We start from the raw sequence: 27,037 nt of genomic DNA, 5'->3' as shown, positions 1-27,037 counted from the left end.
TAGGAGGAGAGGACCTCAGCCCTGTGAAGGTTCTGTGTCCCAGTGTAGGGGAATGCCAGGGCCAGAAACTGGGAGAGGGTGGGGTGGCAGGCATGGGGAAGGGGGATGCAACAGGGGTTTGTTTTTGTTGTTTTTGTTTGTTTCTTTGATTTTTGGAGGGGAAACTGAAAATGGAGAAATTTACATGTAAATAACGAAAATATATATATAAAAAGGTTTAAAAATAATGCCTTATGATAGACACAAATATATTTTAAGCTGTTCAGAAAAAAATACACGCATATTTGTGTGCTCATAGAGACAATACACACACAGTCACTCCTTTATCATTTGTTGGCTGATTCAACATCTTGAATATCAGTACTACCATTCTAAAAGTTGATTTTGGACTAAATGTGTACAGACGTTTTCTCACCATGATCCTTTAAATAATATCGTATATAGACTTTGTATAGTAATAGCTTAGAGATAATTTAAAGTACATGGAAATCAGTCTAAGACTATATGCAAATATGCTACCACTTTAGATAAAATATTTGTACATTTGCATATTTTTGAATCTATAGGTGTTATTTACATACTTTTCTCACTGAGAGTGACAGAAAACTAAAGAAAATTTATTAAAATATTCCCATGTGGCTAATCTGCATAAAAACTACTTGAGAAGTTTTAAAATATTACCTAAAATGCTTATAATTCTGAATTATATACATATGTATATATATATACTTACAATTCATAAAAGTTATAAGATATTAAAATATGTTTGAACAGAGGAGTGTGATAAAATAATTTAAAAGTTAATTTTATCAAATAAGAAAGTAGAAAAATTGGAACAAAAATATTTTTCTGAAAGTGGCATAAATTTCCTTTACTTTCAGTGTAAAGGTTGATAACATTTCATGTGAATAGCTATTATAAAGTTCTTATCCATAAGCATGCCCTGTTAGGTAATTGTGATTTAATATATTATTTCACAAAATATATAAAATTGTATCTATACAAAGTTAATTCTATCAACAATCCAATGAACAGATTATGAGACAAAATAGTCCTGTTATTGAAGGCCAGCTATGTTTTTAAAAGGAAGAAAAGTTCTAGGGAAAACAATGTGTTGGAAACAAAAAAGGTTCACAGACTTGATGAAATATTGACTCATACTTGAATTTGCTATTTTTTGCTTACTTTTAGAGTTACATGTACTCTATACTTTCCTCAAACTCACTATGTACCCACTATGTACTAGGCTGCCTTTGAACTCCTGATTCTCCTGCTACACAAATTCTGGTATGTATAGTGCTATTTCTATGAGAATTGTCTACATTTGTATAGAACTACATTAGAAAAGTTATAGTATATTTATTAAAACTTAATATGAAGACAATGAAATGAAAATATTTGATAGTGTATTGACTAGTTTTATGTCAGCTTGACACAAACTAGAATCATCAGAGAGAAGGGAGCCTCAATTGAGAAGGGAGCCTCCCCAAGTTCTAACTCTAAAGCATTTTCTTAATTAGTGATTGATGGGGGTGGCTACCTATTATGGGTGGTACCATCACTGGTCTGGTGGTCCTCTGTTCTAAAACAAAGGATGCTAAGCAAGCCATGGGAAAGGAAGCTCGTAAGCAGCACCTCTTCATGACCTCTGCATGAGCTCCTGCCTCAAGAATCCCTCCATGACTGAGTTTCTGTGCTGACTGCCTTCAATTATTAATATATGGAAGTGTAAACCAAATAAACTGTTCCCTTCCCAACTTGCTTTTTAGTCATGGTATTCCATTGTAGAAATAGAAACTCTAACTAAGACAGATAGTTATTTGAATAAGCATAAGATAGTATATGTGTAGAATAGTCAACCTGACAACCATTACAAATTAGCTGTGAATCACAGGTAAAGCATATACATAGTTGGATTTCACAATCTTAGTAGGCAAAGTTGGAAATCTCTGTCAGGACACATTAAAATCAAAGCAAAACTCTGAATGACTTTATAGATGGCTAATATACATATTGCATAAGAACACCAAGACTATTAAAAAGTTTTGTATCAGTAAATTTAAGACAATAAAAGACAGAACTGAAATGCTAACTTGTGTTACTCTACCATGTGTTTATGTGTGTGTGTGTGTGTGTGTGTGTGTGTGTGTGTGTGTGTGTGTATCATTCTTCTTTCAAAATGCCTACTTAAAATCAAAATATCTCCTCTTCTTTCTCAGGCTAAAACAATCAAGTTTGAGGGTTGTCAGAATTTGATTCCCTTGCCTTTCTTCTTGTATAAGGCACTTCTTGATACAGCTTGCCCCTAGAAGCTTTGTGTGGATACTGGATATCTTTTCAATATGCTAGGTTTTTTATCAGTTGTTGATGTCTTCAAATCTCTTTCCTTTAAATGACATTTATTTATACATTAAAACATCACAAACTCACCCTCACACACATTGTTCATTTTCCATAACCTTAAAAGACCTGTGTTATTCCTCACTGAAGGCACCACCTACAGAAATTTCATAATAGCTATTTCTGTTTTCTCAAAGAATTTCCAATTTAATGGCTAAAAAGAAACATGCTGTATTTGAGAAGGAATGTTCATACCATTAAGTCCAGAGATACATTGAGATTTATTCTGACTACTATTTGACTGTTTTATAAAATCTGTTGAAAATTCCTATTCTAGAGTTGTTGGAAAATTTGAGAACTCTGAAAATCTACTTTGTAGAAGACATATTCATTAACTTAAATTTTGAAGAAATATATTAAGAAAATGAACAAAGATGACCCATGTCCTGCCTGTATAACTCCTGCCCATATACCTAAAGGACTCTATTTCCTTCTCCAGAGATATTCACCCATACATGTTCATTGCTACCCTATTTATAATGTCTTGGGAATAGAAATAGCTGATGTCCATCAATCGATGAACAGGTGATGAAAATGTTGGGTGTTGGCAAATCCTGCTAATTAAAGTTGAAGTCTACCATGTCCAGATAGCTCCCCTGAGCTTGGTACAAAATTGAGAACTCCTTTCACAGCCAGGGTTCCTCTTCTCTACCTTATCTGGGGAGCCCCAACATCCACACTCTATCTGAGGAATGTCATATAATTCTTGGCAAAATTACGGTTTCTACTTCCATGAAAATAAGGTATCCCAGAATGTTAAACATCAGCTAAGGAAACCACCCAAAGAAGAAACCCCATCCGCTTTCCAAAATATAAAGTTCTGTTCACCCCAATAAAAGTGTATATACACAACCTGCTTCATTGAATACCATTTGAGAGAGCTGCTTTGTTGAATATTCTTTAAAAGAGCTATAACATCCTAGCTTCCTGGAAGCCAGCATTCTGCTAGCAGCCTTCAGAGAAAGATGTGGAATTCTCAGTTCCTCCTGCACCATGACTGTCTGGATACTGCCATGTTCCCTCCTTGGTGATAATGGACTGAACCTCTGAACCTGTAAGTCAGCCCCAATTAAATGGTTTCCTTATAAGAGTTGCCCTGGTCATGGTTTCTCTTCACAGCAGTAAAACCCTAATTAAGACAAATGTGAAGGAAAACTGAAATAGAAAAACTGATATTGAGTCAAATACCCTGGCACAGAAAAAAAAAAAAAAACTAGCCAAAAAACAAAGCCAAATGTCATGAATTTAGGAGGGGAACATCTAATGATGCTGAGTAGTGTGTGTGTGTGTGTGTGTGTGTGTGTGTGTGCGTGCGCACGCACGCACCCATGTGCATGTGTGTCTGTCTGTCAGTCTGTCTCTGTGTGTGTTTGTTAGGGAATTTTTGATAGAAATGGGAGGCAGAGATCATATAGGGTTGGGTATGGAGACTACTAAGAAAATATGATATATTTAAGTGTCAAATAAGAAAATTAACCAATAAAAACTCCAAAAAAAGTACAAAACAAAGGATGTACCAAAATATCCACACAAAAAATTCCTATTATAGTTACTGACACCTTGCAAATGAGAAATTAACATTGATTGTGTTTATTTGAGGCAAGTCTCATAATCCCTTTGTGGCATTCTTCTGTCAACTAATGAACTAGACAATAAGGTTATTAACATTTCTTAAAAATGATTGTTACTTTCCTTATTTCTTATTTATTATGAGTTTTAAATTAATATTATGATATTCACAGAATGTTTAAAGGGTTTGAAAATAATAGAATAATAATCATATTCCTTTTTGTCTTTCTATATTGAACTTCCAACCCAGAGTCTTGTTTAAGCCCTGTGAGAGTTCTATCACTGACTTTTTTCCTGTGAATCAACATCATAACCACAGCAATGAAAACCATTAATTGAAGCTGGCTTCCAGTTTCAAAAGTTTAATCCATTTTCATCATGATAGGAAAGTATGGTGACATAGAGGCAGGCACGGTGCTAGAAAAGGAGTGGACTGTTATACATCTTGATCCACCAGTAGGAAGAGAAGGCCAACGTGGGCATAGGAATGAGAAGTCAAGAGTTCTTGAGTACTCCATGAGAACCACTTCCAACCAGTACAAAACATTTGCCAGAGTATTGACAACAAACAAAGCAATGAGATGATTTCATGCAACTCAGCCGCTTGACTCAACAAGCTTCAGGGCATATGACCAATATCACACTGGAAAAAAGGGGGAAAGGTCACAGCACAGAAGCAAAGGACCTGGTGCATGCTGAACCACAAGGAAAAGATCAGTAGTAACAGGAGAAGACATGCTTTCAATAGGAACTAAAGAAGTGCAGAGCAATGTGGGAGAGCTGAGAAATCCAGACACAGATGAACTAAATGAGCCTTGAACCTAAGTGCTTTACTGAAGTAAAAATGCTCAACAAAAGAAAAAGAAATCAGTTTCATATTTCCCTAGTATAGTTTACTACCCATTTTAAACATGAACCACAGTCTTCTAGGATATGATTTTCTTATTTTTCATAACAATTTTATAGTTGATACATGTACAATATACAGCAGACATGAGCAGCATGCGAAAAAGCACAGATAAATTCACACAGTCTCAGGACTCAAAGGGAGGGGCCTTAGATAAAATGCCAGACAGTAGGGAGAGGGAACTTATAGAGCCCACCTCCAGCAGGAAGACACAGCATCCAATGAGGGATGGGGTTGCCATCCCACAGTTACAACTCTGACAAATAATTGTTCCTGTCTGGAAGAATGACAGGGATGGAAATAGAAAGGAGCCTGAGGAAAAGAAGGTCCAGCAACAGGCCTAAAGTGGGATCCAGCTCAAGGAGAGGTTCCAAGGCCTCACACTATTACTGAGGCTGCGGAGCACTCACAAAAAGGGACAGCACTCTGAAAGACCCAGCAAGCTGCTGAAAGAGTCAGAAGCAGATAGGTGCACCCAACCAATGGACAAATGCAGCTGACCCCTGCTGTTGAATTATGGGAAGACTGAAAGAAGATGAAAAGGAGGGCGACCCTGTAGGATGACCAGCAGTCTCAATTAATCCAGAGATCTCTCAAACACTGGACCTCGAAACAGGCAGCATACATCAAGAGATATGAGGCCCCCAATACACATACAGCCGAGGACTGCTAGTTCTATGTTCATTCAGAGATGACGCACCTAACCCTCAAGACACTGGAGGCCCCTGGGGAGTCTAGAAGTCAGGTGTGTGTGGGGGGTGACATTCATGTGTAGACAGGTGGGTGAGGAGGAGGTATGGGATGTGGCAGAGGGTTTGATTGGTAGTGTAAAAAATAAATTAATAAAATAATAATTAAAAAAATTATTCACCAAGTAAGATCAGGACTTGCTCTTAAATCAAACTTTAAACTTCTCTAGAAAGCAAAGGAGTGGGGTTGTGTTGGGCAAACAGTGCTGCTGTTTGTGATTCTTAAAAATATGCATTTTAGAGGCTAGTGAAATGGTTCAACAGTTAGCAGCACCTGTCGCTCTTTTAAAGGACATGAATGTGGTTCTTAGCACCCATGTGATGCCTTACCACCGTCTGCAACTAAAGTTCTAGAGGACTCAGCAACTCCAATTGGCCTGTGAGGGCAACAAGTATGCAAAACAACCATATACATAGGTAGAATAAAAATTAATGGATCTTAAAGAACGAAACATCCTCAGTTAGTTGATTATTCAGTGCCTACCCAAATAGCTATTTTGTAAAATATAGGTACCATTCTTTTCAAAACACTGTAAAATAGTATAATTTTTTTAAAAAGATTTCTCTTAGTGATATAATTATATCATTCTCCTTTCCCTTTCCTCCCACCAAGCCCACCCTTATATCTCTTCTTTTATCATTCAATTTCATAAACGCAATCAATCAAGCTGGGTAGATTGATGGGACCCATTTCTGAAGGATACAGTTACAAATACCATTCAACCCAAGGCCAAGAGATCATTACAAAAGAGGGAGTGAAAAGATTCTAGGAATCAGAGGGGTTTACTTATGAGATTGTGTCTCTTAGAGATGACAGAAACTAAACCCATAAAAATCTCACCAACATGACAAAAGGAGAACAACTCCTGAAAAGGAGTTGAGCAAGTAACTATAGATTTATTAGAGTAGATGAAGGAGAGCCTACCAGGCTTCAAAGCTACACAAAGAAGTATAGACAACTAAGAAATGTTGAGAGTGGGAAAAATATCTTCCGTGAGGGAGAGCATATCAATTGCTATTATAATAGCAAATGGTCAACCCTGAAAGCAAACATCCAACCATACAGCAGACAGACTGAGCAGGCTTCCCTTATATACTTAGGAACACACATGAATATACATATATGTATGTAACAGCAATTACAGAAACAGTGCACTTCTTAATGTGGCTTCGCCCTATGACTACAAAGGCTGTGAATTATTAGACATTAGGAAACCTTGTGATTATAGGGTTTGTCATTTAATCAATATTGCCCAAGTAATACTTTCCAGAGAAAAGATAATCAGCTAATAAAATAGTCTGCTATCTGGGAAGCATTTAATATAAAATTATATACAATGTGTATAATTTGAAATTTTAACCCCAAAAGTAAGTAGGGCTAGCAACATAGCAAGATTTTGAGATTTTGAAGATCAAATTTTAGCACCTAGAAACTTATTTAGTCGTGCTAAATTCATGTTCCTTGGGTTAATATGTTACATATAAATTATTAGTCATGAGCACTGACTAGAATCCAAGTACCAATTCATATATTTACACGTTTGAACTGTTACTTTCTATTAAAAACAAAAGTGTGCCTTCCTACAAAACTAGGTAATCTATTAAATCTGTAGTGAGCCTTCAGCTGAGAGATTTAAGTAATGAAAGCTGACATTTACAAAAATTTAAAAGTGCAACTGCATTGAAAGTCAGCCCTTAAAGTGTTCGTCAAAGGATTTTTTTTTTGGTGTTGTTCTTTTTTTATTGTTTTGCAAATATATATATATGTAAGGTAAAATATGTTTGAAAATGAAAATATATGTTCACAAACACTGTCACCGCCTAGCTGGAGTTTTCCTTTTCACTGTTTGCTGAAGAACTTTGGACTTTCAATGTGCACAATAAATCGTGGGGTTTCCTCATATATATGACCAGCAGGGACTTTTGAGAAGTTGCCAGGACCTGTGAAATCTCTAGGATTTAAATAAGGGTTGATGTGCAGGCTGTAAGGGTCAGGGGTGGTGGTAGTCATTTATTCAGCTATTGTAAGCACTCTTTTGATGTTCATAGATTATATAGCGATTATTTTGTTTCCTAACAATTTTTTTACAATGCTTTATGATTATACGATTTTCACAGAATTGCAGGTACAACTGATTCCAATAGCATTTCTTTAGAATACTGTGCACATTGTTTCGTACTGTAAAACTCTTAAAAGAAAAAGAAAGTCCAAGATAAACAACGAAAACAAAACAGAACAAACTAACAAAACAAAACAAAACACCAAACGTTTAAGTCTTGCCGGTGCAAAACTAACTAGCTCATTTTCTAATACTGAGGCTCCCCACCCCACCCCCTTCTCTCCTGGAAGCCTGTCCGCGACGGTAGAGGAAGCCTCCCCGCAGCTAGCTCTGAAGGAGTCACCACTGCTTTTGTGCAAGCAGATGTCAGCCTGGGAAGCCTGGCCAGAGCCAGATCAAGTTGCTGCTGCCAGCTCTCGCGAGCTTTGTCAGGAAGAGTTGACTGAAATGTCAGAGTCCAGCAATTCACAGGCGGGGCGGCAGCTGCACCCCGCGTCTCCTCTGCAGCATTACAAGATTGCCACTTTGCAAACTTCCTCATCCTTTTCTGCAGCGATCCCGGTGAGTTGCTCTGATTTTATAGATCTTGTGCTGAGGTTCCAGTGAATATGGGGCAAGAAAGGAAGGAGAATTTTTTTTTTTCACGTGTTTGTGGAGTGCTGCCTGTGGTGCTCCCTGGAGACTAGTCCCTGACAAGGGAACGGGGCAGAAGAGTCAGGCGAGAAGGCACTATATCAGAGCTTTCTCTTATTCTAGAAACACAAATTCAACCCCTTTCACTCTTGAGGACATAGTGAATTTCTTATATGTTGACCGAATGGGCATAGCACCTGTGGAGTCTCTTATTCATTTATTTATTCCCTTTCTATGGAGACTTATTGTAGGCTAGGATACCCTTTAATGCAGAGCCTAATCAACCTCATAACAGAAGTACTTGTTTGGGCACACATGACAGTTTTCAATATCTTCTCTTTTGCAATCACATAGATTAATTTTCTCTTATTACTTAACAGGGCATTTTTACCAAGCGACACTTTGTCCCCTGAAACTTTCACAACAGCAGCTGGCAAGCAGAACTCAAAAACTCCTATGCCCAAGGAAATATATCCTCTAATTTAATCTACAAATACTTCCTTACGCATTACTGGTCAACTTTGAATGTTTAAACTGGAGTAAAATAACTTATGCTATCATTATTTTTAAAGGAATAGTATAAAAATTGGAAGTTTTGGCTCATCCTAGATTCCTGGAAATCTAGCACTATTTTATGGCATCCAACTCAGTTCAGTCATTGACTATAAAATTTGTAGGACCAAAAGAAAATGGAGTCACAAACAAAATCATTTCATTGGGTTTCTACATGCTATAAACTTTTTTTTTTCCTTAGCAGGTATTCTGTATCTGAAGCAAAGTGTTCCAATGAGCAGGTGCAATACTCCTTTTATATAGAATATAGAATATTTTTAATAAATATGAGTACAATTCACTTTGATAAAAGTCATGCTGTTTGAAGACAGCAGGCTTTTAAAGGTAACTTAATGATTTGAATCATAAGTCTGGGTTTTTTGTCGACAAAATACCATTACCTTCAGATGCCAAATAAATGTCTAGCTAAATTTATAATGACCTATTTGTTCCTTAGGAGTGTTCTGTTAATATATAATATTCTGCATCTTGAATTATAAAAGAAAACCTGAAACTGTTTCCATATCATATTTTTATATAAAATAAGCAAAGAAAACTTTACTGGGTATATGAATGTATTCTCTGCTATAAATTTAGTCTTTGGTTCGATTTCTTGGTCACAAGTGATAATGCACTTTAAATTTCATCATTGATTTGTTTTGATGTTTTTCCAACATCTGTTTATTCTTACTGAAACTGACTGACTGTCTTATCAAATCAGGAGGTCACTGCCTTTGCCCTAAGCCAGGTTTGGCCACAGAACTCCTTATTAAATCTATTTAAAGAGCTAAACTAATAGTGGAAAGCAGAAAGGGGGATGTACTCAATGCAGATACACTGGGAAGAGAGACAAAGCTTTACCTTCCATTGCCCATCTTTAAAGCCCTGAAGCAGGTTAAAGATTAAATAGTGTCCCACTAAATGTGCCCATCAAAGCAGCCTGTTCAAGGTATGGTGCCCCCAGCCTTGACCAGTAGTTGTCTAGACTTCAATCTCATCCTGTCATGTGGTCCCACAAGTTGTTAGAACTGTATAGAATCTCCTTCAAGGACATAAGTTCCCTGTTGGTTGATGTTTGCTTCTTGCTACATGTGTTTTCTGGGGGAAATTCCCATCTCTTTGGGATCCCATCTCTTTGTTTTGATAATATGATTGTCAGACTGAAACAACCAAGTGCACCTTTAGAATTTCTTCCTTTCTGAGAGGCAATTACAGTCAGAGAAATACAATAACAGACAGAATTCACCTTCCAAAGAAAACCCAGCAAGTCTAATAATTTAATGTTCAGGTTACTAATACGGTCTTGTGAGTATCCGTTGTGATTTTAGTCAAGAATAGATCACTGGTTCTAACAACTCATTTATTATCCTGAACTGGTCTAGATGTCTTAGACAACCCTCTGTGGAATACCAGAATATAGTCCATTCATTAACAGATTGCCTCAAATTTTTTGTTTCTGAAACAGAACACTACTTGATTGGGTAAAGATACTTCTCTGTTTTAGTCAAAGAGCATTCCAATGTTGCTTCTAGCTCCTCCCAGTACCATCTAGATACCACTTTCCCAACATGTTTTACAAATCTCCATTTCCAAATAAAATCCACAGATATTAGTAATATTTTAAAAGCTGGAATATATGATACCTAAAGAACCGTATTGAGAGTCTTTTTTGACATTTTCCTTTTTTAAACTTATTTCCGGGATGGTTTATTATTTTAAATATTTGACAAAAATAACCTTTGCAAATATACGATGATAGTTTTTTGTATCAGTATTTTTTGTAGTATAATGACATTGTTTATTTCCTCATAAGATTGTCTGGAGAATTTAGATTTCAAATTTGAATTAAGAGTAAAAGAGGAGATAATGTGCCTTTTTATTTTAAAAGTTAAATTTTTACAAAGCTTAGAATATATAAAATATTAGCAGTAAAATTTGATATCAATCAACATTTGTTAAACTTGAATTTGTTATCCTAATTCCCTTTAGGTGGTCAATGTTTTGGGTTTTTGTTGTTGTTGTTGTTGTTCTAGAACTTATTTTCTGTTGACTTATGAATAAAAACTCCCAGTCCCTTAGAAATATTAACTACTACTTCAAGGAGTGAACTTATCTACTTTAAGACAGGTGTACTCCATATGAAAAATTTTCTCATTTTTTAATGATAAGCTTGTGGCTCTGCATTTAATATTTTATGTTTTAGTAGTTACCAGTTGCACCAGAATATATGAAAGGCAAGGAAGTTTTATATATTTTATATTATATTTGAAAACTCTTATTTTGAAGTTTTTTCTTTCCTTTTTGATTAACTATGTGATAAATACATATTACAACATGTCTTTGACAGAGATACAGAATGGGAAAATGTCAGATGAAGTAAAGAATAGAATAATGGTAATTTATGTATAAACAATTTAGACTATATTGAATATGAGAATATAGGCATCTTTTCATTTAACACTCCAGATTCATCAATATGGAGAATAAACCTCAGCTAGCATGCAGGGAGGAACTACACTGACATCTTTAAGTAAATGAATGCTCGTGATGGTTGTTTCTAATGTTATGTTGTTCCTTATGTCCAAGAAAAGCTCATAGGTGTCATTATTGAGAACGTGATTCTTACTCATGTAAATAGTGCTCTGGAAATTCCAAAATAGATACTAAATCACTGAGGAAAACATTACATAAATATAGGTCATGTAGAAACACTATGACTCTTTAGAGGTGATATTATGAAATTACCACCATTGTTAATTACATTCCCAGCAAATACTGGATGGAGGTAATCCAGCTTACTTTTCATAAACTGTTGAAGAAAGGTATGTGTGTATGTGCAGTTGTGCACATGTTCATGTGTGTGTGTTCATGTACAGTGTGTTTGTGTGTGCACATGTGTGCTCTGCTCAGGTGTGCCCACATGCTGTGTGGAGGTCAGAAGTTGATATCAAGTGTCTTTCTTTGATGACTTTCCACTTTTCTTTTAGAAATGTTCTCTCAGAGACCCAAGGCTCACAGATGCTGCTTGACGGTCTAGTCACTAAGGCCCTAGGATCTCCTCCATCCTCTGCCTCCTGTATTGGACCAGTGTCACAGACGGGCATCACCACACCTGGCTCTTTTTATGCGGGTGCTGGGGTTCTGAACACAGGTCCTGCGTGTTCCACACTCACTTTAACAAGTGTGGCACTTTCCCAGCCTCTAAACAAAAGTTTCAAATTATTAAACATTACTAGAAATTAAAATATCTAACAATTCCATTTAAAAATTTCTAAGTAAGAAAAATATTTAAATAAAAACAAGAGATCAACCCAGATTATCTTTGAGTGGGCTAAGGAGGACAGAAAGGTGAGCAACCAGGGTCCAGGGTGAGTTTATTGAAATGTGCTTAGAACAGAGGCTGATTTTCCAAGACAGGAAAATAAATTTCACATGAGTTTTTCTTTTCCACTTGTTTAAAAGGTTTTGTAAACACCAGGAAAAAAAGATCCCATCCCCACCCAAAAAATGTGAGAAACAGTAATCCATACCTCCTGGCCAAAATAGACTTTTCCTTAGTAAATGTCAGGTTACCAGAATGTTAATATTATTATTTCATTTACTTTTGTGATCATTACTTACAAATTATACTCATTGTGAGTCTAATACTTAAATTATTAAAATAGAATAGCATGCTCTAATAATACATTTGATGGATCTTAGCACATAACCAAATTTATCAAAACAGAGAGCATTTAAAAAAAATCCTGTGACTTGATTTTAAAACCTAAATGTATTACAATAGCAATCAACTTATCAAGAGTTATTTGCATAAAACAAGTCTATTTTGGATAGACATAGATATCAATTAAAATTATGCAGAGGTGTCAATGACTATGGGGTTCAAAAATAAAGGTACATTATGGTTTATTTACATATTTTTTAATCTTTCATCACTGGAAATCCTGTGAGCAGGTTTAAATGATACTGATTTCAGATTAGCATGTTGGTATGAAGGGTTTCAAGATGTCTTGGTGGGTAAAGGTAGAAAAGAGATAAAATGTTGTGTTGTTCTCTGACCTTCACCTTATGCAGTGACATATGTCCTACCTCACAATTACAAAAATTAAAACAATATTCTTCATGATCAGGGAACACACCTCTCATGTTCATTTCTTTTTCATAGCTTACCAAAACAAACAGAATTATACATACAGAAAGCTAAAGCAAATGGTCACTGCTGGTAGGATTATTTTCCTGAGCAGGCAGGTTGGATTTAAAATTAGAGAACTTTAACAAGTAATGGAAGGACAGTTCATTTGTCATTGCTGGACAATGGTATGTGGATGCAAGCCAGTGCTTATCATTTAATATTGTAATTACATTCCTTGCAACTTCATACAGAAGTATTGATTCTTGAAATGATATTTGCATTACATTTTTATATTCCTTTTTATCATGCACATAGAGTTTGAAAATTATTTCTAAAAAACTTATGTCTTTGTTAAAAGAATTCTAATAAATCCGTGATCATTCAAAAGAGTCTCTACATGGCCATAGCTATTGCCCACAGTACAATATCAAATGCATGCCATTTTGTAGGTTACAAAGGTTAGTTTTACCCCTTCTACTTATTCCACTAATTCCTCAGCGTTGGTCCTCTGATTTCAGTGATTTTGTACACTGCAAATATATGAATTCCCATGACTCTGCTAACATATTTAACTACTTACATGTGCTTTAACCACTTTACAAGTTACTTGTAGTTAGTCATGTATAAATTCCTTCTAAACCAATATTTACATCCACATGATTATCAGCTAGATCTCTCACCAAGGAGATTGTGACTCAAGCGGATAAAAATAATCTTCATCTAATAAAGTTCAGGGCACTTTGCTGAAAGCCATCAGTAATACATATCAGTAACCCACGTTTTAATAATATCCTTTCATAGTGAAAGCTGGCTTCATAATATTAATATTTATAAATAAATAGCATTACTTAATTTTTTTATTTAACCTTCTATGAGTATGTTGCCTTGATTCCCTTTTAAGAGTAAACTAAGAATGTATAGAAGAAAAGTACAATTTTTTTTGAAGAAGGAGGATGGCAAATGATCAATTCCTCTAGATTTTTCAAAGTTCTTAAGTGACTAGACTTCTGTGATTTGTCACCCAGCCATGATATTTCAGAAAACACATATACTTGCATTTTCTCCTACAGTCACATTGGGATTACTACAAACATGTCTACCTCTAGCTAATTTCATACTTGATATGGCTATGTATAATGCCTGATATCATATGTACCTGGGATAAAACTATCCTTTTACTGTGCTGAAACTTCTTACATATCCTTAAACATGGTATTTCAAAGACAAGAGCACATGTTTTTCTTGCTACGTGTTTCTCTTCCAAGTGGAAGCATCTCTGTTTACTTTTTAGTTTTTACACACACCCTAGGCTTGGTAACATACTTATTACTTTTCATAATCTTAGGGTAAATAGGAACTACTGTATTTTAGTGATGATCATCAGTGAACATGATATATAACAACATGTGCAAATCTGTTTAAAACCCTTTTGCTTATTCCTTGCTTAGAAATCAACATGCAGACTCAGCATATGAAGGTCACACAGACCCACTTCCTCCTATGGATTCTTCTGCTCTGCATGCCTTTTGGGAAGTCACACACTGATGAAGACTTCATAATTACAACCAAGACTGGAAGGGTCCGAGGGCTGAGCATGCCCGTTCTCGGTGGCACAGTGACTGCCTTTCTCGGTATCCCCTATGCACAGCCTCCCCTGGGTAGCCTAAGATTCAAAAAGCCGCAACCCTTAAACAAATGGCCTGACATTCATAATGCCACTCAATATGCAAATTCTTGTTATCAGAACATAGATCAAGCCTTCCCAGGCTTCCAGGGGTCAGAAATGTGGAATCCAAACACGAACCTCAGTGAAGACTGCTTGTATCTGAATGTTTGGATTCCAGTGCCTAAGCCCAAAAATGCCACTGTCATGGTGTGGATCTATGGTGGTGGCTTTCAAACTGGGACCTCCTCTCTACCTGTTTACGATGGGAAGTTTCTAGCTCGTGTTGAACGAGTTATTGTAGTTTCGATGAACTATAGGGTAGGTGCTCTAGGATTCCTAGCTTTCCCAGGAAATCCTGATGCTCCTGGAAACATGGGTTTATTTGATCAACAGTTGGCACTTCAGTGGGTCCAAAGAAATGTTGCTGCTTTTGGGGGGAATCCTAAAAGTATAACGATTTTTGGAGAAAGTGCAGGGGCAGCTTCAGTTAGCTTACATTTGCTCTGTCCCCAAAGTTATCCTTTGTTTACCAGAGCCATTCTGGAAAGTGGCTCCTCTAATGCCCCCTGGGCAGTAAAGCATCCTGAGGAAGCCAGAAACAGAACCTTGACCTTAGCTAAACTTAGTGGTTGCTCAAAGGAGAATGAGATGGAGATGATTAAATGCCTTCGAAGTAAAGATCCTCAGGAAATTCTTCTGAATGAAAGGTTCGTCTTCCCCTCTGATTCCATCTTATCGATAAATTTCGGTCCAACAGTGGATGGCGATTTTCTCACTGATATGCCCCACAAACTACTCCAACTTGGAAAAATGAAAACAACTCAGATCTTAGTGGGCGTTAACAAAGATGAAGGGACAGGTTTCCTAGTATACGGTGCTCCCGGTTTCAGCAAAGACAATGATAGTCTTATTACACGGAGAGAATTTCAAGAAGGTTTAAATATGTATTTCCCTGGAGTGAGCAGACTGGGGAAAGAAGCAATCCTCTTCTACTATGTGGACTGGTTAGGTGACCAAGCCCCAGAAGTCTACCGTGAAGCTTTGGATGATGTTATTGGAGATTACAACATCATATGCCCTGCATTGGAGTTTACCAAGAAATTTGCAGAGCTTGAAAATAATGCCTTTTTCTACTTTTTCGAACACCGATCTTCCAAACTACCTTGGCCTGAATGGATGGGAGTTATGCATGGCTATGAAATTGAATTTGTGTTTGGCTTACCTCTGGGAAGAAGAGTTAATTATACGAGAGCTGAGGAAATCTTTAGTCGATCCATAATGAAAACATGGGCAAATTTTGCAAAATATGGGTAAGTACTGATGTCTATAATTGTTACCTGGCTTAGCTTTGCTTAGCTTTTCTTGACCTCTACTTCAGACTTCATTAAAAACAATAGATGCATTTCAAGTATTTTCTTCTTGTATCTAATCTGCCTTTGTGTCTCACTATGTAGTGAATTTTAGCTCTTTGTTTCTCAGGGCACCAGATAATTTCTCTGTAAACTACTTTCTGGTTTCAATTGCAAACTGTTGCAAAAGACTTTAATGATGTTAACTAAGGTTTGGAAACAAATGCTTGTATCAGAATGTAATAAATGAAACTGCTTTTCAACTTGCACTTTTAAACAGTTACCACGTTTAAGAATGAGGACAAATACATCCTCTTCTTGTCTAAAGACAAGGAAGCAGTGGCATCTGAAACAGGAGTAAACATGTCCCTGTTAGGAATATGAAAGAGCAAAAGAAGACGAGGTATTCCACCCCCACCCCACCTTTTTCTTAAAACTCACAGCACTCAGTATTTGCCATTTTCTTCTAAGAGGTTTTATCTGGCCTGATGGCTAAGCTGCTTCATTTGATTTTTGAGGTCCCTCATGCTTACCTAGATTGTTTTATTTTGCTGTTGGAAGAGATTTGTGGCCAACTTTCCATCTTATTTTTGTGGTGTTGCTCTTGAGTCTAATTGCAGTGGGATCCACTGAGGCTCATTCTACTATAGGATAGTTCAGAGATGATACTGTTCACTAGAAATCATACTTTGGATCTTTATAGTTTTCTGGCTTAGTGATGTGAGGAATGCATGTCTCTCAGGATGTTGGATAGCACTGGCAGTGAGAACACAGCTAGCTCCAGCCTACACATATCATAGCAAAGCCCAGGCTCTTGGCATACTACCTTGCTAAACTACACTGTTTCCTTTAAATCTATTTTCAGTATTTCCTGCTTGTAATATATTTGTCAGAAGATTACTCCATCATAAACCAAGAAACATGTATAATCTCTTGGAATCTACTTTGCTTTGCTTTTTTTAATCTTTGAGACTGGGTTTCTGTATATAGCCCAAACTAATCCAAATCAGACTCCTGCCTAAGTCTTAAAAATGCTGGCTTTTTAGGGATCAACCACCATACAAGACCCTGGAATAAATTTTAAAATGTGTATTAATGTATACAAATAAAACCCTAGTTATCAAGTCTATAGATTCAAACTAACTGCATTATTGTGAATAATAAAAATTAGGAATAGCATACTATATTCTTGAAATGAGTACCTGTATCTATTGTAAACAGATGGATTTGTTAGTACAATTAATGATACTTCAATAGCTTAAGAGAATATCAATAATAGCATTAATATCTGTCTTTTAAAATGCCTATTTAGACTGTGAGTGTATATGTATGTATGTATATGTGTATGTGTTTGTTTGTATATGATTATGCATATGTACTTTTGTGGGTCTCAGAACAATTACAGGAGTCAGTTCTCTCCCTCCACCATATGAGACATGGGGATGGAATTGAGATAACCAAGCTTGGCTACAAAGCACTTACTCTTGGGCTGTCTTACCCACTTCTAATTCTCATTTTTATCCCCAAGTTAGACTTCCTCAAATTCAATGGCGCTGTGTCATTCTATAATATCAGTTATTAGTAATCATTCCTCACAGTATTACATCTGTTTATATATTCTCTTTAAATTAGAATCCTCCTGCTAAACTTTAAGGGACTTCTATATTTTTCATCTTATTACCATGTAGGTATATTAGCCAACAGGATTCAGCTATAAGTAGGACATGAATTTAGGAATGCCTAAGCTGCAAAATGACACTGGACTATATGGCTGTGATCTGTCAGACAAAGTAGTCACTGACTTGTCTATTTTCAGTCAGTCGTCTATTATAAGATAAACTTTCTAAGTTATATTTAATTAGCTTCTTGAAACACAAATGTCAGTGTCTATGGATACTCATTAAGATACTTGAATAAGTATATCACAATAACTGTTTGCTTAGCAGCTGAATGAGATCTAGCAATATAATTTTACTGTTCCAGATATGTCAGTTATACTGTATTTTCTGGCTTTTCAGTATGAGCCTAAATTTTTGCTCTAGGGAAGAAGCACTTGTTTAATAGCTGTGTTAGATTTCTTTAGCCTCGTTTTGTCCTCACTCCAAAGGCTATGTCTGTAATTAGTCATTTTCATATGATTTTAATTTTTATTACAATTCTAAAAAAATTAAGTAATTAAAGAGTCCTTCATTCCATCTGTTTCACTCATTTTAAATCAGTTCATATTTTCATGTTGAAATCATTAGAAGTTTTATATTTAGCCTACCCACATTGAGCAGTGTTAATAGAATATGCTTAATGTCTTATTTATCACACAGACAGTATCAGATCAAACACAAGTCTTTGGCATTTAATGGAGTAGTTTGACCTTAATTAAGTACATCTGTGGTGAGTGTGATTTCCTGGGATATATGAAGGTTGACTTATTAATTATAGTGTGAAACTTACAAAATGATATTCATAAAAGTAATCACAAAAAATCATAGAAAAATGAAATACCCTGCAAAGTAGCATAACTACACAATATATTTCATTGGTGAGGTGATTTTTCTGGGAGGCCATATTTTATATCCTCCAAAGATACATATGTCATACATGATTCCAGTTGAGTAGAAAACAAATGATAATCTAAAGGGAACTCCAGTGGAGGCAAACCGGCAAGTGTTAACTTAGAAAAGCTTTAATTCTAAACATCTCAAGGATAAACTATTTGCCTAGTACCCCACAACATCGGACTTGAAGGACACTGGACACTAAGCCCATTTTGGGGTAGGAACTGCAGAGCGAGGAAGATAATATAATGCTTAGGACACTTCTCCAAACCAATATTTGTTCACTCCAAAATGTTAGAAAACCAGGTTAAAAACATATGAAACACTGTACTTCCCCACAACCCAAAAATACTTTATTAAGATGGAAAGTAGGTTGTAGCTCTTTTCTTTCTATTCAACTTCATGCTTTAGGCTAAATTAAAGAGAGGAGGAGTGGGACTTGAAACTGTAATTATATAGGAAGTAGAATTCATTTTTACACCACTGTTCTAATAAATTACTCTTATACATTAGCTAAATATGTATATGCTGCTTATGAGCTTCCTTTCATATTAGGAGCTATATAGTTTTCAAACATAGTTCAATAAACTCTGACTTATATCTATAACTTACCATCTTGCAACCTCAGACTTACATCCTATTCAGTTCGCATAGATATTTTCTTTTGTTCTTCAGTGACTGATTTATTTCAATCTAATTGCCTGCAAAATTTATATTGTCCTCATTTTTAATAGCTGAGTAGTACTACATGAGTAGTAAATGTACCATATGTTCTGTATCCATTTTTCACTTGAAGGACATCTAGGTTGTTTCCAGCTTCTGGCTATTATTTAAGGCTGCTATGAACATAGTGGAACTTGTGTCCTTGTGATATGTTTGACCATCTTTTGAGAATATGGCAAGGAGTGGTATATAGCTGGACCTTCAATGTAGAACTGTTTCCAATTTTCCAAGAACAATCAGATTGATTTCCAGAGTGGTTGTACCAGTTTGCAATCCCACCAACAATGGAGGAGTGTTCCTCTTTCTCCCCTCCTTGTCAGCATCTGCTTCTGCATGAGTTTTGTTCTTATCCATTCTGATTGGTATAAAGCAGAACCTCAGGATCCTTTTATTTTATATGTCCCTAGTGACTAAGGATGTTGAATATTTCTTTAGGTGCTTCTTGGCCACTCAAGATTCTTCAGTTGAGAATTCTGTTTAACTCTATATGCCATTTTTAATTGGGTCATTTGGTTTTCTGGAGTCTAACTTCTTGAGTTATTTGTATATTTTGAATATTAGTCTTCTATGGGTATAGGGTTATTAAAAATCTTTTCCCAATTGGTAAATTGCATTTGATATTAACCCTTGCCTTAGAGAAGTTTTTCAACTTCATGAGGTCCCATTTCTCAATTGTTGATCTTAGAGTCTGAGCCATTGGTGTTCTGTTTGGGAAAAATTCCCCTGTTCAGATGCCTTTGGGGCTATTTTCCTCTTTCTCTTCTATTAGATTCAATGTATCTAGTTTTATGTGGAGGCCCTTTATCCACTTGGACTTGGGCTTTGTAAAAACAAGATAAAAAGGGTCAATTTGAATTCTTCTACATGCAGACTGCAAGTTCATTCAGCACCATTTCTTGAAGATGCGTTGTTTTATCTACTATATAGTTTTGGCTTCTTTGTCAAAGATCAAGTGTCCATAGGTGTGTGGGTTTATTTCTGGTCTTCAGTTCTTTTGCATTCATTGAATTGTCTGTCTCTGTACAAATACAATGCAGTTTTTACTACTATTGCTCTGTAGTAAAGCATGAGGTCAGAGATGGTGATTTCTCCAGAAGTTATTTTATTGTTGAGAATTGTTTTCGCTATCCTGTGTTTTTTGTTACTCCACATGATTTTGAGAATTGTTCTTTGTGAAGAATTCAGTTGAAATTTTGATGAGGGTTGCATTCTTGTTTATAGATTGCTTTTTGGTATGATGGCCATTTTCAACTATGTTAATCTTACCTATTCATGAGTATGGAAGATCTTTCCATCTCCTGAGGTCTTCTTCAATTTTTTTCTTCAGGTACTTGAAATTCTTTTCATATAGCCTTTTTATTTGCTTGTTTAGAGTTAACCCAAGATATTTTATATTATATGCGACTATTGTGAAGTATGTTGTTTTCCTAATTTTTTCTCAGCCCATTTATTCTTTGTATATAATAAGGTTACTGATTTGTTGAGTAATTTTATATCCAGACACTTTGCTGAAATTGTTTACCAGCTGAAGGAGTTCTCTGGTATAACTTATGGAGTTGCTTATGTATACTATCATCATTTATAAATAGTGATACCTTGGCTATTTCTTTCCAATTTGTGTTCCTTTGACCTCCTTTTGTTATCTAATTGTTCTAGCTAGAAACTAAGTAATATATTGACGAAATAGGGAGAGAATGGGCAGCCTTGTGTTTTCCCTGATTTTAGTAGGATTGCTTCTAGTTTCTTTCTATTTAATATGTTGTTGGCTATTGGTTTGCTGTATATTGCTTTTATTATGTTTATGTATGTACCTTGAATTCCTGATCTCTCCAAGACTTCTAACATGAAGGGGTGTTGTAGTTTATCAAAGGCTTTCTCAGCATCTAAGGAGATGGCCATACCTTTCTTTCTGCTTCTGAATTTGCATCCCTTCTCTTTTTTGGGGGGGAACTTCCTTTTCGGTTGTATTTGTTAGCAGTTTCTTTTGAAAGTAATTTTTTTCATTTATATTTATTTTATATGGACTGTTTTGCCCTTATGTACATGCCTCACATGTGCCTGATGATTTAAGGGCCAAAAGAGTGCATCAGACACTTGAGTCAGTAGTTACAACTAGTTGTCAGCCACCTTGTGAACACTAGAAACTGAACTCAGATTCTTTGGGAAAACAAGAAATGCTTTTCTTCACAGAGTAGATTCCATAGTCCCTTTCTTCTTCAGACAAAACTGAGTTCTGTTTCTGGCAGATTATACTTCACTTTTGATGTTCATTTCTATAAGGGATTTCCTACTCTGGTATATGAAGAACTGCTTGTGTGGATGCCCTATATAATATTTTCTTGTATGTTTTTTCCTGTGAGAAATGAAGGAGGGCAGTGAAGACTGGTAGGACTTTGTATCCTCAATGGCCTTGCTGCTTCATTTTATTTTTCATTTTTCACCTATCTCTTATTTTCTTTTCCTTTTTTCTCTTGGTTTTTTGAGACAGGGTTTCTCTGTGTAGCCCTGGCTGTCATATAACTCACTCCGTAGACCAGGCTGGCCTCGAACTCAGAAATCCACCTGCCTCTGCCTCCCAAGTGTGTGCTTCCACCACCCTCTTTTTGTTTTGTTGTTGTTGTGGTGGTGGTGGTGGTTTTTTCCTTTCTTTTCTTTTTCTTTCTTTCTTTTTTTTTTTGAGAAAGAGTTTCTCTGCATAGCTTTGGCTATCCTAAAACTCACTCTGTAGACAAGGCTGGCCTTGAACTCAGCAATCTGCCTGCCTCTACCTCCCACGTGCTGTGATTAAAGGCATATGCCACCACTTCCCTGCTCCTATCTTCTATTTTCAAAGCATTTACTTGGGTGTTGGAGAGATAGCTCAAAATCTGAGAGCTCTTAGGACACATTCATAGTATCTAGGTCCGGTTCCATACATCCAGAGAGCCTCTGCCACCTCCTTCTGTTCTGCATGGGCACTATCAAACAAATACCTCAAATACATACGTGCACACACACATGTACATACAAAAACATTAAAGTAAAAAAATATTTAAAGACACAGGGTAGAAATAGTCCTTAAAATATACTTTCATATAGTTGTGACTAATATTTTTCAGTTAATCATTAATCTAATTTTATCTTCATCTACCTGTTTTCATAAATTATTCATCTATAATATTTCCTTGTTGCCTATACTCATTTAGTATATATTTTTAGTGTTAAATTATTTTATATTGACTTTTTAATTGGCCTTCATATTTTTCTGCAATTGATTTTGGGCAAACAATTGTTTGCTGGCTGCCTGGTTATATTAAAATTTGGTTCCATTCCTAATTTACATTTCATTTTTGAAATGATTGTTTCCTTTTAACAGTTAATTCATCTTAATACTTTCCATTAATTTTTATAAAGTCACAAATGCAAGAAACATATAAAACAGTCATGTATTCACATCTTTGCTTTCTTTATTCTGCTTATATGTTCACAACAATGCCATTGCTCTTGAGTTCTGTGTGTTTTAAATAATCATTTGTGTTTAATATGTCTATATATTAAAGGGTTCCAGTATACTATCATCTGATATATCAAAGAATACCTTATAATCTCTCACATTTGCTAATTCATTTAATATAAATGTGTTCAGCTTTCTTTTATTTATCGAAGTTTTTCTCCAATGGAAGAATATTTATAAGGGTATAGAAATTTTGGTTATTTTTATGAAGTTTAAAGATTCATTTCAATCCAATCCCAAAGCTTTGGTTTGTATTTGGGTATGAAATAAGCCTGTGTTCATATTATCATCTTTTTTATTAGATATTTTATTTATTTACAATTCAAATGTTATCCCCTTTCCCTGTTTCCTACCTGGAACCCCGCTAAACCATCCTTCTTCTCCCTCTCTCAATGAGGGTACTCCCCTATCAACCCAGGCCTGCCTCCCTGTCCTGGCATTTCCCTACACTGAGGCATTGAGCATTCATAGAACCAAGGGCCTCTCTTTCCTTTGATGTCTGACAAGGTCATCCTCTGCTACATCTGTAGCTGGAGCCATGAGCCCCTCTATATGTATTCTTTGGTTTATTATTTAGTTCCTGGGAGCTCTGGGGGGTTCTGGTTGGTCCATATTATTGTTCTTCCTATTGGTTGCAAACCCCTTCAGCTCCTTCAGACTAGAAATTACTTTGTTTGACAACAATATTTTAAGTTTATCTTTCTTTCTGTAAGTTAATCTATATTGTTGGGGTATGAATCTATACAGAGAGAGAACATGAACTTGGAAGGAAAACATACATGGTGGAGAGACATTGGAAGAATTATGAAGGAAGGAATGCAGGATGGGTTTTTATTGAAATGATTTATAAACTGTCAAATAATAATGAAATTAATTTTATTATTACATTGTCATTATATTACTAATTATATAATGCATAGTAATATATAGCAAATATGTTATTATATTATATTATACAACATAGTAATATAAACTAATTATATAATTAGTATGTACCATATAATATATATATATGTAAAATATAATATTATGTATTATAGAGACTGAGGTCCATTGAGACGATTCCCAAGTTGACATTTTAAGTCCTATTTGAGAAATGTTGGTGCTGGTAATTCGTCAATTATTCCTTGAGCTTTTTTCACGCCCATCTCTTTTACATATGCTATGATGCTCAATATTGTTTTAAAGTACCATTAATTTTACTTCATTTGTATTTCTATTTTCAGCTTGGGCACCTCTTATTAATCTCTGTTGAAGCCCACTTTCTCTAATGTTTTATCTCTTTTGTGCCTTTGCTTTTTTTCTTATCTACTTATCTAATAGAACCAGCTATTTCTTATCGACTTATTTCTTTATTTTACTGACTTTAGTGTCTGATTCTAAATTTTGTACTCTGATGTATTGTTTTAGGATGGCTGTGCTTGCTATTTAAAAAAATACTCTTTGCTCTTTTAAAAAAAATCTTAAATGAATGCTCTAACATTTTTGTTACTTTTACAATATCTTGTTCATCAGGGGTCAGTTTCTACATTTCTATTTTAATTTGATAGTAATTGTCATTTTTAGTTATACTTTAATTTAAAAATTATAATATACTTACATCATATCCATCCTTCCAGTTTTTCATCTAACCCCTCACATGTGTTCTTCCCTGATTTCTCTTAAATTCATCAACTTGTTTTGTTTACATTTTGCATGTTTGTAAATATATATGTAAATAGCCTTGAGTAACTATTTTCTTTTGAAAATTAGTATTATTGTTTGACAACATATAAATCATTTCTATCAAAATCATGCCTCATTTCCTCTTCCAATGTCTCTCTAAAATATTGTTTTCTTCCCACATTCATATTCTCTCTCTGTCTTGCCATCTCTGTTTTTACCTCTTCCTCCTACCTGCCAAGTCTGCTTAGCTTACAGGTGTATGTATGTGAGTTCATGATCATCCACAACACTTTTTAAAATTTAAAATAAGGTTTTAACATAAATGTGGGAAAGCTCTTCTATTTTATCTCAATCTAAAGAATGTGTGTCTACCACATGATCATATCATTTGATGCTGAAAAAACATTTGACAAAATTCAATATTTCTTCATGGTAAAAGTCTTGTAAAGATCAGGAATTCAAGACTTATACCTAAACATAGTAAAAACAATATACAGCAAACTAGTAGCCAACATCAAACTAAATGGAGAGAAACTTGAAGCAATCCCACTAAAATCAGGGACGAGACAAGGGTACCGACTCTCACCCTACCTATTAAATATAGTACTAGAAGTCCTAGCCAGAGCAATTAGACAAGAAAAGGAGGTCAAAGATACAAATTTCCAATGGAGGAAATAGAGAAAGGACCCAAGGAGCTGAAGGGGTTTGCAGCCCCATAGGAGCAACAACAATATGAACTAACTAGAACCCCCAGAGCTCCCAGGGACTAAACCACCAACCAAAGAGTACCCATAGTGGGACTCATGGCTCCAGGTGCATATGTAGTAGAGGATAGCCTAGAGGGACATCAGTGGAAGGAGAGGCCCTTGGTCCTGTGAAGGTTCTATGCCCTAGTATAGGAGAATGCCAGAGCCTGAAAGTGGGAGAGTGGGAGAGGGTAGGTTGGTGGGCAGGGGGAAGGGGAAGGGGATAGTGGGTACTTCAGAGGGAGAACTAGGAAAGGGGATAAAATTTGAAATGGAAATAAAGAAAATACCTAATAAAAAAAGGATACAAATTGGAAAGGAAGAAGCCTAATCTTATTTTCTACTGCTCCAAAGCAAACAAATGTGAACTTTCTTGACTTATAACTAATTAAATATTCAATTATATATTCACAAAAATAAGAAGCTTCAGATTGAATAATATTATCTTACCACTTTGTTTCATAAATAAAGGTCAGTATTTCACTATCGTGCTATGTTAGCAATGGATGTTCTGACTGATCATTGTTTTTGACTTTAGCATCATAGAATAAATTTGTACTTCCACAAAGTACATTTAAATTCTGTTACAGTTCCATGTTGATTGTCACCACTCACACCATTTTATTCTCTGTGTACTTATTATAGGGAATTTTATCACAGAAGGAATAACTTATTAAATGTAAGTGAACATGTATTTCTAAACAAACATTTTGTTTGCACTGCTTTTGAAGTAATTGAAAATATAGACAGCTCTTGCCTCTTTTAATGTGAAGATGGTGAGATTAAATTAAATGGCTAAAACCATATTTTGTTAAATAAAATGTATAATTGTCTTGATTATTTCTATTGCTTTGTTAAGACACCATGATGAAGGCAAATTATAAAAGAACGAGTTTATTTTGGACTTACATTTTCAGAGGGTTAGATTCCATGGATTTGGTAGGAAGATATGCTACAAACAGGCAAGCATGGTGCTAGTGTACTAGCTAAAATCTTAGTACATCTGATATATAAGCATGAGGCAGAGATCACTAACTAGACTGCTCTTTTGAAACCTCAAAGCCAACTATCACACCCAGTGACCCATCTTCCCCAAAAGACCACAACTCCTCATCTTTTCCAAACTGTTTCACTAACTGTAGAGACAAAGTTTTCAAAACCATAAGCTCATGGAGACTAATCTCACTCAAATCATACTACATTACAAAATAATATTAGAAACTATTATGTTTTACAGACTCTAAAGTCATAAAAATACTTATGTGATTCCAAGATTTTGTTCATGTATATACATGTCTACACACACACACACACACACACACACACACACTCTTCACACACACACACACACACACAAAAGGTTCATATACATGAGCAAGATTTTATTATACAACCAGGATTATATCAATAATAATGTATTTTTAAAAATTTATTAGATGAAAGTGCTTTTTAATTTTAATGTATTAGTTTATATAAAAGAAAGGAATAAAATAACGATGGTGGTCTCTCTACTTTATTTGTATATGGATGCACTATTTTTTTTTGTTTTTTTTAATTAGATATTTTCTTTATTTACATGTAAATTTCTCCTTTCCTAGTTTCCCCTCCAAAAAACAAACAAAGAAATAAACAAAAACAACAAAAACAAACCCCTGTTGCCTCCCCCCTCCCCATGCCTGCCACCCCGCCCTCTCCCACTTTCTGGCCCTGGCATTCCCCTACACTGGGGCACAGAACTTTCACAGGGCTGAGGTCCTCTCCTCCTATTGATGATTGAATTTGCAATCCTCTACTATACATGTGGATGCACTATTTTTATATTCTGTTTTACTTTCCTCATG

The 27,037-nt window shown here is 35.4% G+C and overlaps 1 protein-coding gene across 1 annotated transcript in view; it reads left to right on the top strand.

The window, feature by feature from the left end:
* Positions 1-7,960: 7,960 nt before the first annotated feature.
* The window catches only part of Bche (butyrylcholinesterase), a 72,657-nt gene continuing 53,580 nt past the window's right edge, over positions 7,961-27,037 (top strand). The window contains exons 1-2 of the mRNA XM_031374098.1: positions 7,961-8,246; positions 14,451-15,978. Coding sequence (XP_031229958.1) covers positions 14,459-15,978 — 1,520 coding nt within the window. The 5' untranslated portion in view covers positions 7,961-8,246; positions 14,451-14,458. The remainder of the gene's footprint in view (positions 8,247-14,450; positions 15,979-27,037) is intronic.

Source organism: Mastomys coucha, unplaced genomic scaffold, assembly GCF_008632895.1.
Source record: "Mastomys coucha isolate ucsf_1 unplaced genomic scaffold, UCSF_Mcou_1 pScaffold16, whole genome shotgun sequence".
Taxonomy (NCBI): domain Eukaryota; kingdom Metazoa; phylum Chordata; class Mammalia; order Rodentia; family Muridae; genus Mastomys; species Mastomys coucha.
This window is presented reverse-complemented; position numbering and strand designations above follow the sequence as displayed.